General features: G+C 39.3%; 1 protein-coding gene across 1 annotated transcript in view; it reads right to left on the bottom strand.

The window, feature by feature from the left end:
* The window catches only part of slc38a8a (solute carrier family 38 member 8a), an 84,175-nt gene that overhangs the window by 57,272 nt on the left and 14,203 nt on the right, over positions 1 to 12,700 (bottom strand). Inside the window, exon 3 of the mRNA XM_034085880.1 lies at positions 11,011 to 11,167. Within this exon, the coding sequence (XP_033941771.1) occupies positions 11,011 to 11,167 (157 nt within the window). The remainder of the gene's footprint in view (positions 1 to 11,010; positions 11,168 to 12,700) is intronic.

Genomic DNA, 12,700 nt, shown 5'->3' with positions numbered 1-12,700 from the left:
CTCGTTTCCCTTGTCTGTAAAAATTTATTTGAAAGGCTGACGTAAACATAACGTTGATCGCAAGGTAGACAGAGTCCTGCGTGACGAGATATGAAGCACATTATAAAGCTGGACAAACTGTACGGGGAATAAATCTGTGTGATTTTTACCTAAAATACTTGTGTGAGCGATTGTCTGTGGAGCACAGACAATGCACTCAGAAGAGTGAAGCTCATTTGTGCTCTGCTGCTGCCATCTAGTGGCTGAAAGGGGGGGAAGCACGTTAACGACGACAATAGACAAGTGAACACATATTAATTAAGTCAGATAAATAAAAGCGAAGTCAAAAGGGAACATAGATTGATTTTAAATGGAATCAAACAGGGAGCTAAAGAAAAGGCTTGTATATTTCAATAAATAAGCTGTCTGTAGGTTGTCATTGTTGATTAGTAAAGACCTTGTTTTATGTTGGTAAATGTAATGGTACAAAAGACAGGGGTGCTTATGCCCGCTTCGGTTTTCAATGTCCGCCATCACGTTAAAACAGAGGATTGGTGGCATTTTCAGTTCATTGCTTGCTTCCACACGCCTTCCCCCTCCTTGTCTCTTTCACGACTATAGTTAATGCATTAGAACGATTGTTAACTTGCCGTGTTTCTAGAAATCGGACTCACTGTTCCGGAACAGCCTTTCAAAATAAAAGCCAAAGGCCGCTGTTCGCCAGACATGCCTTCACAATAAAACAGTAATTTGCTTAACAATATATTTAACTTTAAATATTGATTTTAATTCATTACAGATCTAACCTGCTTGTAACACAACTTAGATAATAGGATAAGCAAGTGGTTAAAGGGGGTTTCCTGTCTGGCTCATTTGATTTAGAACTGAAGTAAGGGAGAATAGTGTTTTATGAGTCATTCCTCATGGTTTCTAAAGATAAATCATCAGTTTGTCTGGACTTTGATATAGAGATAGGATCATGGTGGAGAAGGAAGAACTTTTTTGGTTTCAAATTAAAGAAGAGTTTAAAGATGAAGTAAGCAGGACTTCAACTGGCCAAAAGAGATTTTAAAGTTTAATATTCTTGGTTAGCAAACAAGACATCTGATTATTATGTCACACATGATAATCTTGTTATAGAAACTAGCTTAAAATATTGGAGAAAATATGTAGATGTTCTTTCGTAGTGTGTGGAATATGTGATGCTGGAAACATGTACGTTTTTCAATGTATAGGAGCAAATGGTTTCCTGAAAGAGTTATGTTGGGTAAATATGTAGCAATGGATGAAACAATTTTTAGAGTAAGTTTTTGTGATATCATTAGTAGACATCAATTATGTTGTTTAGATGGCATTCAACAATTAAGACAGATAGTATGATTAGAAAGAGTCGGAGTGGAAAGGGTTGGATTTATTTAACCTCAGTGTGCTAGATTTTTTATAGGTAATGCGTCCCGAGACCTGGACTCCCCCTCTGAGTTAGAAAAGGCTACGATCCCGACCCTCCAAGCAGACAAAAGACCTAACCCAACAGGAGACTCCTCCTTCTCCATCGAACAGACAGAGAACCAGAGCTGAAACAACAACAACAAGTCTGCAGCCAGAACTATCTCCACCTGTGGCATCCAGAACCAAACAGCATGCTGACAGGCAGAGATCTACGCTCATCAGTCCCTCAGACGGGACCATGAAGTCACAAGAGCAAAGTGTGGGACATGAGAGCAGAATCCGCCCGCCATAAAAACAGCAGGGAGACTGTAAAGGAGGAGATGAAATGCAAAGCAGTGCAAGAACATTGGCATGATGGGGGATGCAGATGTAACTGGGCCAATGGCTGCCTAAAAGAGTTACAGCGGATGAAGTTACAGCTGATGGACTGAAGAGACACAGAATCAGAGGAGTTGGCATGGTCGATTAGAAGTGAGGAGGCCGGGGTCACGGCTTGAGAAAACCAGAGGAGGAGAAAAGGAGAACGGGAATGAGTGAGTTTACACATAAACACACTTATTCACGAAACGCACATTTAAAGCATAAATACGTAAAGACAGAAAGATTTATTAAATTAAAAATAGCAGTAAACTATTAGAGTAAAATGAGAACACACTGAGGGTTAAAGGGGGAGACATGACAGAGTACAACCATATTCTTCAATCTTTTCATCATGTTAACAAAATATTCTTTGACATTTTTTATTCACGTGTGAATAAAGTAGTGGGATAGTTTTAGGAACCACTCTATAAGACAAATCTTTATCTGTATGGATAATGTTAAAGGGAGAGCTGGTGCCAAGCCAGATATAGTATTCCAATCTAAATAATTGATTTCACCATTGTAGCATAGTTATTACCATAGGAAATATTAAATGACTTCTGTTTTTAAATCCTTGATAAAGGAGGGAGTAATTGTTGCATGTTCGGACATCCAGGGCTCCACACACTGCTAAAGAGTTTAACATTGATTTTTAGGTGGACCAGAATTGAAGACGTGTGGTTGTTATACCATTGTTATCGTGAACAAAAGATAAATATAAATAAGTGAAGATAAGAAGATGTATTGACCATAAATTAGTCAATTGGTAAATAAAAATAGCGGAAAAGAGGAGAACTATTAAAGTGAAGTGGAAAATCAGTCTAAAACACACTGATAGGAAAGGGGGGGGGCATGTAGGAAGTATGCACTGGACTTTTTATTCATGTGTGAATTTGGTAGTGTTTTAATTTGTTACAGTATTGATCAGTTCAAAGGGAGAGTTTTAGTAACAGCTCTATAAGATCAGATGAATATTTATTTATATAGGTCATGTTGAAGGGAAAGCTGGTTCTAAACAAAATATAGTATTTCAATTTGAGGTACTGGTTTCATGTTCAGACACCCAGAGTTCCACGCACTGTTAAAGAGGGTAACATTGTTCTTTAAGTGCACCAGAATTGAAGATAAATTGATAGAATGAGTTATGGAATACATAGCAGATCTTTACAGATCCTAGTAATGTTTTGACACAAGATAATAGTGATGTACACATGTTTCTGAAATAGATCTATTAGTCATTTTAATACTAATTAGGTGTAAATGAATTACAGTAATAGTAGTAGTACAATAAGGAAGTGACATTTTTTTGGCTAGACACTTTTCAGGGAATGTGGGAAACAACAAGGAGTGGTTGGAGATATCTTGAACATTATAGTTGTAATTGTGAATTAATGAATGATGGCGCTCCATATATACAGATTTTTATAGACGGAGGATGTTGGCCTGTGCTGGAACATCAAAGTCTCTGCAGAGCACGACACATGACCAAAAAGACTGAGACCAAACCTGACCAAACCTGACTTTACAACCTGACAGTGTGAGTGTGAGTGTGTGTATGTCTGCACCTGATCAGTGCAACTGCATGATTTAAAACGATGACTAATCAAGCATGTTTTGGACTAACACATTATTTTTGTGTGATAATAATGTGTGAAATGAGAGGTTTCCTAACATTGCACAAAAGGGGAAACCATATCTAATCTACTTGATGATATTTCACTCCCACAGGAGGTGGCTGTTTGCAGAATGTGAAGCTCAAATTAACACAGGAAGATTCTGTTTCTTTTAGGACTGAAAGATGGAGTGAAACACTTACTGGAGTGTTTACTGGGGAAATGATGGATGTACATTTGGGAAAAATGTTTGGTATTGTCTTATAATCCATTATGACCTGAAGGTTTTCTTCCCATACAGGTTTTTGTTTACACATGAGATAATGTGTAAAAAAGGGGGAGTGTAAACGTTACAATGTACATTTTTCATTTAGGGACTGAAAGGAACCGGCTGGCCCAACTCCATTGTTCAATCTGACCATTGATTGACAGTTTTAGAATTGACCTGCCCCATATTTGGGGATAACACACTGTTTGATGAATGTTGACATGTCTCTAATATTGATTGAGTTATAGCAGGTAACACAGATAAAGAATCAGTGGCCAAGGGGCTACCAGAGAGATGTAAGTCCAGAATGAAATACTGAAGAAGCTGACCTGTGAGTAATGTGTCAACTAATGTTTCAACAGGTATTAAAGTAACTAAGGTTTGAAATGTAGAAAGAACATATTTACAGTTAAAGTTAAAACATAGTAATGTAATGAGATAGAATGTAATTTGGACAACATCATGTAACTAGCCTGGTAAAGAAGTAAAAGCCATAGACTTTATTGTTGAGGTCATTATGGGGATATACATTTAATCTAAATACATAATAGAAAGACATTTGATGACAGTTTGTTGGAATTCTGTATTCATTTTTTCAGCGGGATAATATCTAAGCACTGACGGGTAGAAGCAGTATCACCAGGAAGCCATTCACTTTGTTAGTATCGTGATTTGGGTTGTTTTTGAATCCATAATATTAGTGTGTTTCTTTGCCAGAAACATTAGCAGTTCAAATCATATTTAGATTTTTAATGGGATCTCAGGGATTTCATTTAAAGATAAATACAGATGCTTGTCAGAAATTCAGAGCTATTGAAATATGTTATTTAGTTTACCTAAAGATGTTGGGGTTCTTATTTAGTTGGCACAGTCCAAGTATTAAGATTCTGAAGCCGCACAATTAATTTAGAGAACCTGTGCACAGACGTCTGTTGTTTTAAGACACCCCACCAACAGGCTCCAAGTTGCCTACGCAGTGGTGGGTCAAACGGCGAGGGCCCCGGAGCCCGGAGCGTAGGCTGGAGGGATTTGTATCAGATTTCTCCACACAGGTTGTTGACGCCAAAAGGGGGACCCGAGACGCAGGAGGCTGACTGTCAACCCCAGGCTCTCCGGCCCCGACCGAGTGACCCAGAGGACATCCATGCCGTCTGCCTACAAGGAAAGGGGGACAACTGGTACCACTGGAGCCAGTGTGCGGTCGGGAAAACACCTGCGAGGACCCTAGACGACATCAGGACGGATCTGGCTCTCATCATGGAGGTCGACTCGGATGCTGTCATCAGCGGACTGGAGGAGAAGGACCTCGAGGACATCCATCCAGCAGTCGTCCCAGGAGGCATCATCATCGGACCGGAGAAGGAAGATCGGGAGGACATCTATTCAGCAGCGACTCGGAAGCCGCCATCAGCAAGCTGGAGGAGAAGGAAGACATCTCTCTAGCAGGCAGCCCAGAAGCCGCCGTCAGCGGATCAGAGGGGACAAAGACACGGCAAGCCAGGATGGCACAGGGGACTCCACTCTCCGCTGAAACAGGAGTGTGTGTTAAGTGCAACAAGACGGTGTATGGAGCCAGCCAGGCCTGCCAAGCTATGGGCAGCCTCTACCATGACAGCTGCTTCACCTGCAGCGCCTGTAGTAGGGAAGGCGTTCTACTATGACGCAGGAAGGGTTTTCTGTGAAGAGGACTTTAAAATCTACTGTCTGAAAGACTGCCACAGGGTCCTGGCGCCTAAATGTGCTGCGTGTAACCAGCCCATCCTGCCCTCAGAGGGGTCTGATGAAACCATTCGGACTAATCAGGTCCACCATTGAGGGGAAAGCTGCTTCTCCCCCTCCTGCCACTGTTGGCCTGTGTCAGGGAGAGGACGCGTATGGAGACTCAGCAGACAAGGATGCAGTTTTTTGACATTTTTTGGTCTCCCTCTCATTCTGCCATATGAAGGGCTGTTTCCAAATGTTTAAAGGGCTCTAAATATAATGTTGAGAGATGAACACAGTGGAGAGGAGCGACAATAGTTATGTTTCAAGTGCCTTGTGTAAGTTGCACTCTTGTTTAAGAGTGCAAAAGGGGGAATTGTAAGGAAATATTTGTATGTATTCATGCAAACTGTGAAGAAGCTTAAAAGGGGAAAATGATTTGTGTAGAAAACTGTGGGCTGGTTTTGGGCCTGCTAACATGTGGTTTTTGAGGACAAAGGAAGGTGGGGGAGATGGAGCAAGACCCCACTGTGGTCTCTGGAATGTGATGGGGGGATGTGTGTATGTGTGGAGGCTGGAGACAGTGAGGGTCAGAGGTGTTTGTTTGAGATGACTGGAAAAGACGACCAGTTGTCCTTAAACTCCACCCCCTTCCTGTATCATTGGTATGAAAGCCTATCCAGCTTGCTGTTCTGCCTCTCTCTCCTCGCGCCGCTTGGACTGGAACGTCGTGGCGGCCTGTGGGCAGGGGCCAGGGGTGGGCCCACTTCTGACATTATGCATATGAAATGATATGGTTTTGTATGGTAATGTATTCATTGTATTGCATTGTATATTACCATTAAAGTGGATTATTGTTTAACGGTTAATTGTATGCTCTGGATTTCCTTCCTGAAAGATATCAGCTTGTTTAGAGATTTGAAAATGCGGACTAGTTATCCATTCATATCTCCTTCAGTGTCTGCCCAAGGACAATTTAAGGTAAAACCTAATAGAGGTGTCATACATAATAAATAATGATGTCAAAATTATCGCGTTAACGGCGGTAATTAATTTTTTGAATTAATTGCGTTAAAATATTTAACGCATTTAACGCATGTGCAGAATGGGCCGCCCCATACATCCCACCAGTGGCAGCGCCAGGGTATGGCTGGGGTAGGCAACACCCATACCAAGAAATGGCTTAGCCCCACCATGAAAAATGATGTTAAAGTAAGCAAAATAAAGTCCGCCAACTCGCGGAGTAAATTGCACAGACAGCAGTTAGTAAGATTGATTTAAGTAGCCAGTTGTCTGGAAATACCGAAGACCAGAAACGGTTTTGAAAACTGTTGTCACGTAGTGATCGTCTTCTCAATAGAACATCTTTGATAATGTCTTCTGGCCAATCAGAATCAAGATGACGGCGTGGTGTTGTTGCAGGAAGTCCCGACGGAGAATACTTTTGCTGTAGTACATCTCTATACGTCGATACAACATTACGTGTTGATAGAAATCAACACGTAAGGAAATAAGACCCCACGGTTTGATGATTGATAGGTGTGTGGGCTGTCTTTCATTTTGACACACAGAACAATGGGGGCTATCCACCCTTATCCACAATGTAAAGTAATTCACAGCCTCTTCCCTCTTCTCTCTGTGAGGAGCAGCAGGTTCAGCTTTCAGAACAAAGTAACACAAAACTAAAATGGCATTCATTTTTTTAAACATGTCGTGTAGTAATAGATTTATTTATTTTTCTTCTCAAGAGAGTACCAGAATGTGTATTTTATGTTAGTATTTCAAAAAATCACCTGGGGGAGAATCCCCACAGACCCCCCTGCAGGGATTGGGCTTTCAGTATGTCAACTCTTTCACCTGTGGGGAAATTGCAGGATTGGCTCCAGGTCGCCCTTTTTATTTACTACAAGACAAATGTGCCTTTTTATTTCATACAGTTCAATTTGGATTGAGACAGGGAAATAATCTAAACTTCACGCGTGGCGTTTCACTGTCAAGGGTTATCCCTACCATAGATTACCCAACAAAAATACTCTCTCACAACTGCCGACCCGTATTGCGCAAGCGCAGATCTAAGATCCAGTAGAAATGATAAAAAAGTAAAAGTCTGCTGCTTATTGTTCTACTAGGCCAAAATAGAGTGTGTTAATTAATATGTTTGGCAGTTTGGAGGGAAAAGAAGTTTGGGGCTCTCTGCTGGAACTGCTACCCCCGCGACCCGACCACGGATAAGCGGGAGAAGATGGATGGATGGCAGTTTGGAGTAAATCTGTAGATGTGTTTGTGTGTGTGTGTTTCATGTATAGGCCTCTCACGATAATTAATTTTGTTGGATACATTTTCCCGGAAATTATTGCGATAAACGATAATATTGTCGGCACCGTTGTATGACCATTTTAGACCCCTGACATAATGATAATATATAATAATAATTCAAGTACATCATTTCAAACTGCTAGTCACATCCTCATGTAAATGGAAATTTATCGAGTACATTTTTATTTATCATACGATAAGTCAATTAATTGCTTATCAGGCACACAATAAAATAGTGGAAACAAACATGTGTTTGACTTTCATTAGTGAATGAAACTTTGTGCCCTTTATAGTCTGTGTCCAATATTGTGTATTTGTATATATTGTATATATATATCCTATATATATGCTAAGGTCCCGCTGCCGACACGATAGCAGTCATTTCGTGCGCATATGTGTAATTAAACCCATGATATCAAAATCTCACTCCAGCCAGGTAGCCTACTCAAAGTTGGCAACCCTGACTTATAGTGAGAGATTTAGCAAAAAACACATTGGATTAACCTATTGCAGGGCTCAACGCTAACTTTTAAAAGTGGTTGCGAGGCTGGCAACCAGGCATCAGCTTGTGGTTGCCAAAACTGAAAATACGGTTGCCATTTTTAGTCACCTTATATATGTTAAATAATTAAGATACTATAGTTATACATCAACTTAAGGCAAGACACGGCAGGCAAAAACATCGTTTTTCAAGTTGGCCTACTGGTCAATTTTGAGGTTTTGTGCTATTTTGATTCTATAACATGTTTTCTTTCAGGCTTTTAGAAGAAAAACGTACAAAATACACATTTAAGTGTTTATTTTACTATAGTTTGTCTATTTGCGTCTGTAGATTTCTCCTAAATTCACCAAAAGTTAGCATTCTAACGTAACATAATGTACCGCGACCGCTGTGTGCACCATGTCATCAGAGGTATCGCTGGAAAGCTCCGTCTCTCCTGCACAATCTCATCGGATCCAAATATGGTCATTTCCTTTCTATCAGCAACCAATCGTGAAAGCACAAAGGGGTCTTAAACCAAGAAACAAAATCTCATTGGCTGGTGTCAATTTCTGACAACGTGATTCGTTCAGATGCGTCACGTGGTGTGCTAAAACACTTCCTGGTTAGCTTTCCGCTAGAAATTGAAATCTCAAAATGGCAAAAGAACTGCGAAAAATCTTTCACAGAGAAGACGACAACAATTGTCACTTGCACGAAGCAAGGTTATACAAAAACAAATGACCCCGAACATGAAATACCTTCACGGAGTGCGTCGATGCGCAAGCTGTCATCCAAAGAACAGGAGGGTTTAGCTAGCGCCTCACTGCAATCTTTAAAGGTCGTTTTCTCAAAATGAGTTTTTTCTCCTACTCTGAGTACGAAATGTCAACTTCAGTAGCACGTAGATACACCACACCTTCCAGTTATATTCCTATCAATATTATGAAGGCTTTTACAGAAGGGTTTGTTCATATATCATTCATAGCCCGAATTATACAACATTGTATACCTAAGAACATGGCAAAAATGGATATTTTAGGGCTGTTGACAGTATTTTCTGATTTATGGAATGATAAAAAGAGATATCCAATATCCCTTCTGTAAAAGCCTTAGATACTAATATGACTACAAAATGAAACAAGAATTTTGAACCTGGCTTTATCGAAAGTTCAGATTTCGATTCCTGAAAAGTGTTAAAATATGTGCATATGTAATGAGTAATTTGCATATTTAAACATGCTATTTCAGAAAAACTTGTAATACAAAAAACAATTGCATTTTTGTAAGTAATTAACTGGAGAAAATTCTAGCTGATACCTTTAAGTTAAACAAATTACCCTATTCACCTGGGGTGTCTCGCCTTAATAATGAAAATGTGACACAAAAAAATGTTCAAATGCTTTACAATAAGTAATTAACACAATTATTTGAAACCTAAGTGGTAGTAAACTTGTCCACCCTCAATTGTTGGTATACTAAATACCAGTAGTGCAGCTGTCATGTTCTTCACATATCCCTCAAAAATGAATTGAGCAAGTCACTAGTTTCTTGGTCATCCGTTGTCTCCCTTTCAAATGTGTGCTGACCCCCACCATAGATCCATTGGCCGTTCAGCATTGAAGTCTTGATTGTGGTTCTGTCATTGGCCAGACTAATACATTTCTAATGTTAAATAAATGAAAACCATTCACAGTTAAGAATTAGATAATTATTAATGTTGTAAATTACCTTTAATATGTTAATAACTATATTTAAAATGTGTTACCTTTTTATAGAAGTGATTATATTTGTATGCCAATATTTCCTATGGTAAAGTTTCCTTTAGCACTTTTATTTTGGTAGTAATAACATTGGGACTCTTATTTTGAAGGAACTTTTACCAGAAGTGAATGCACAACGGAGCAGAATGTACATATATTTCGCCTCCCAAGACTTTACACATTTCCTCTTTGCTTTCGTTCAGGTTCATCTTGCGCTTTATCAGTTGAATCACTTTGAACATTCGTTTGAGATGTTGACGGGTTGGCTTAACTTTTTACCCCACAGTCAAACAACTTAATTTGCTTCACCATTTTTTGTAAAACAAACACACGGCGTACATTTAGACCCTTCTTGTGAGACTTATGTTTTGTTTCGGTAAAAATGGTTTGTATCATCAGTTAGTTGAGTTTCTTCCCGTTAGGATGGTATGACACATTCATATATTTTTTTAAATATTAAGAAGTCCTGAGACACAGTGTCATGAAAAAAAAGAAAAAAAGCCCCGCCGGCGGGGTCTTTGGGGCTTAACAGGTTAACAAATAACTATAAAACAACAATACCAAAATGAAAGCCTTGAATAAACCGAAATACACGTGTTGAAGCGCGCGCCGAATATTTGCTGATTACTACCGAATATCCGGAGCCCGAAAAATGGTATTCGGGACAGCCCTAATTTATATGCAAATCTCCACAGTAGTTGTGGTCCCGTCTTCTACTGGACCAATAAAAACAACCCAACCTAAACAATACAAGTTTTTTGTTTTTTTTAAATATCAAACCCACATTCTAATTGGAAAGAAAACCTTGATCAATGCTACCTTCATATGATATTACGTTGCCATTGCAGAGGTCCTAGGCTTTGCTACACAGTAGAACACACTAACTTCACTAATAATTTTTCAATCCACAAGGTGGCCATGAAATAAGAGGGATAATATGCAGCGAGACGGTCATTAAAGCGTAAAGAACCCCTTAAACTACCTCAATAGCCAAACTGATAAAACCTTCTGTTCCACTATGTCTTACTTTCTAAATCATGCAAATGGTCAAACACATCAGACAGGCCTGGGTAAGCTGACCTGATGTACTTCTGGATGCTGATCTCTTTGGGGATGGACAGAGGCAGGATGAGCAGCAGGCAGAGCAGCACAAGGGCAAAGTGCTGGTCCGTGTAGAAGTGGTAAGGCATCTCACTCTCCGGTAGACCTGAGATCAGCTCATACATGGAGCCGCACACTGAAACAGAACACACACAGGACATGCAAGCGTGAGACTTAGGAAGCATAGAAAATACTACTTAATCTGAGTTGTAAATAAACTGCATTGTCCCAAGACAAGGACTAGAAAGACACATTTTCTGTTGATGCAACTGTAAAAATGAGTGGCCCTTCAATCTGGTCCATCAGTTTAGACTCAAAGCTGCAAACGTATATCTGCCCTTCAACTGAGAGGTGTCAAGAGCTGTGTGAGGTCACAGCAGATTCACCCTCTATAACAGGAGCACAGGGGAGGGATTATCGACCCGCTTTTAGTTCAAGCAAGAAGTGCTCATGACATTGAAACTTTGCGCAGAAACTATACTTACTTTGTGAACGTAAACAATTAAATTCAAAGGTTTTAATGTCATATGCACATAAGCTACGGTGTAGAAATACAAAAATAGTGCAAGAAGTCTATATACACGTAAATATAATATGATATATAATAAATAAATATTGTACAGTACATTGGGAAATTCAGATCCCTAGACAATTGTGTATGCCTGCTAGTGCGCAATTACATTTTCTGAATCACTGACTTTCAATTTACCAAACTTATTGCAAAAGTCAGTAATATTCCCCACCCTCATTTTGCTATCAACTCCATTGACACTATTTTCAATTCTTTAAATGCTATCTGATATTGTTATTGTGGATTTGTTCACCCTTTGATCATTTCATCAACTGACAACGAGTGTCATCGCATACCGCCAATGAAATACTGAGCGGAATTAGTTTTTACATTTGAGTTGGCTTATATCTTCTACAATTAAAAAGAATCTCATGGGATGGTTACGCCGCATTATACTACTACACACTACTAGTGTGACTATTTATGATAAAGTGGATCTCCTAGTAATGTGTGATACAAACTCATTTAAAATGTTTGATCCTCCCCATTTAGGGCTGCACAACTATTCAACATTTTATCAAAATCTCAATATGGACTAATGCAATATCTAGATCGCAGTAAGCGTAATCATGGGTAGAGGCAAATTATGTAAAAATATTCAGATTTAAGAAGTATTAAGTATTGTGGTGCTGCAGAGAAGTCCAGACCTACAAACAGCAGTTTTTGTACAGACTTAATTGAAAGAAATAGTTTTTGGTACAGATCCTCCTTAGACCATTTTAAAAATAATTATCAATGAAAATACTAGACATTTTTGGAAGATGATCATTCACTCCAATATAGCGAATCATATAGCATCTTCCATTTCAGTCAAATAATTGCAACTAGGTAATTTTTGCAAATTGTGAACTGGATTCAATTAACCACCTCAAAATCTTTTTTGTTAAACGCAATTATTGTGTGGTAAGCACCAGGCTTGGATTATCATCATTTTAGGGGCAAGGCCATTTGGCCTTTGGTGTCACACATGTTTTCAGTGCGCAAAGGCCACATGCCAGGGCACAAAGGCCATTGAGGAAAAAATTAGGATTTGGAGTTTACAAATAAATAACTTCACTTTCTAATGACAAAAAACAAATCACTTTTTTAATAACAATA

The sequence above is a fragment of the Pseudochaenichthys georgianus genome, chromosome 6 (assembly GCF_902827115.2).
Source record: "Pseudochaenichthys georgianus chromosome 6, fPseGeo1.2, whole genome shotgun sequence".
Lineage (NCBI taxonomy): Eukaryota > Metazoa > Chordata > Actinopteri > Perciformes > Channichthyidae > Pseudochaenichthys > Pseudochaenichthys georgianus.
The sequence above is the reverse complement of the archived record's forward strand: the minus strand, read 5'-3'. Positions and strand labels throughout refer to the sequence as shown.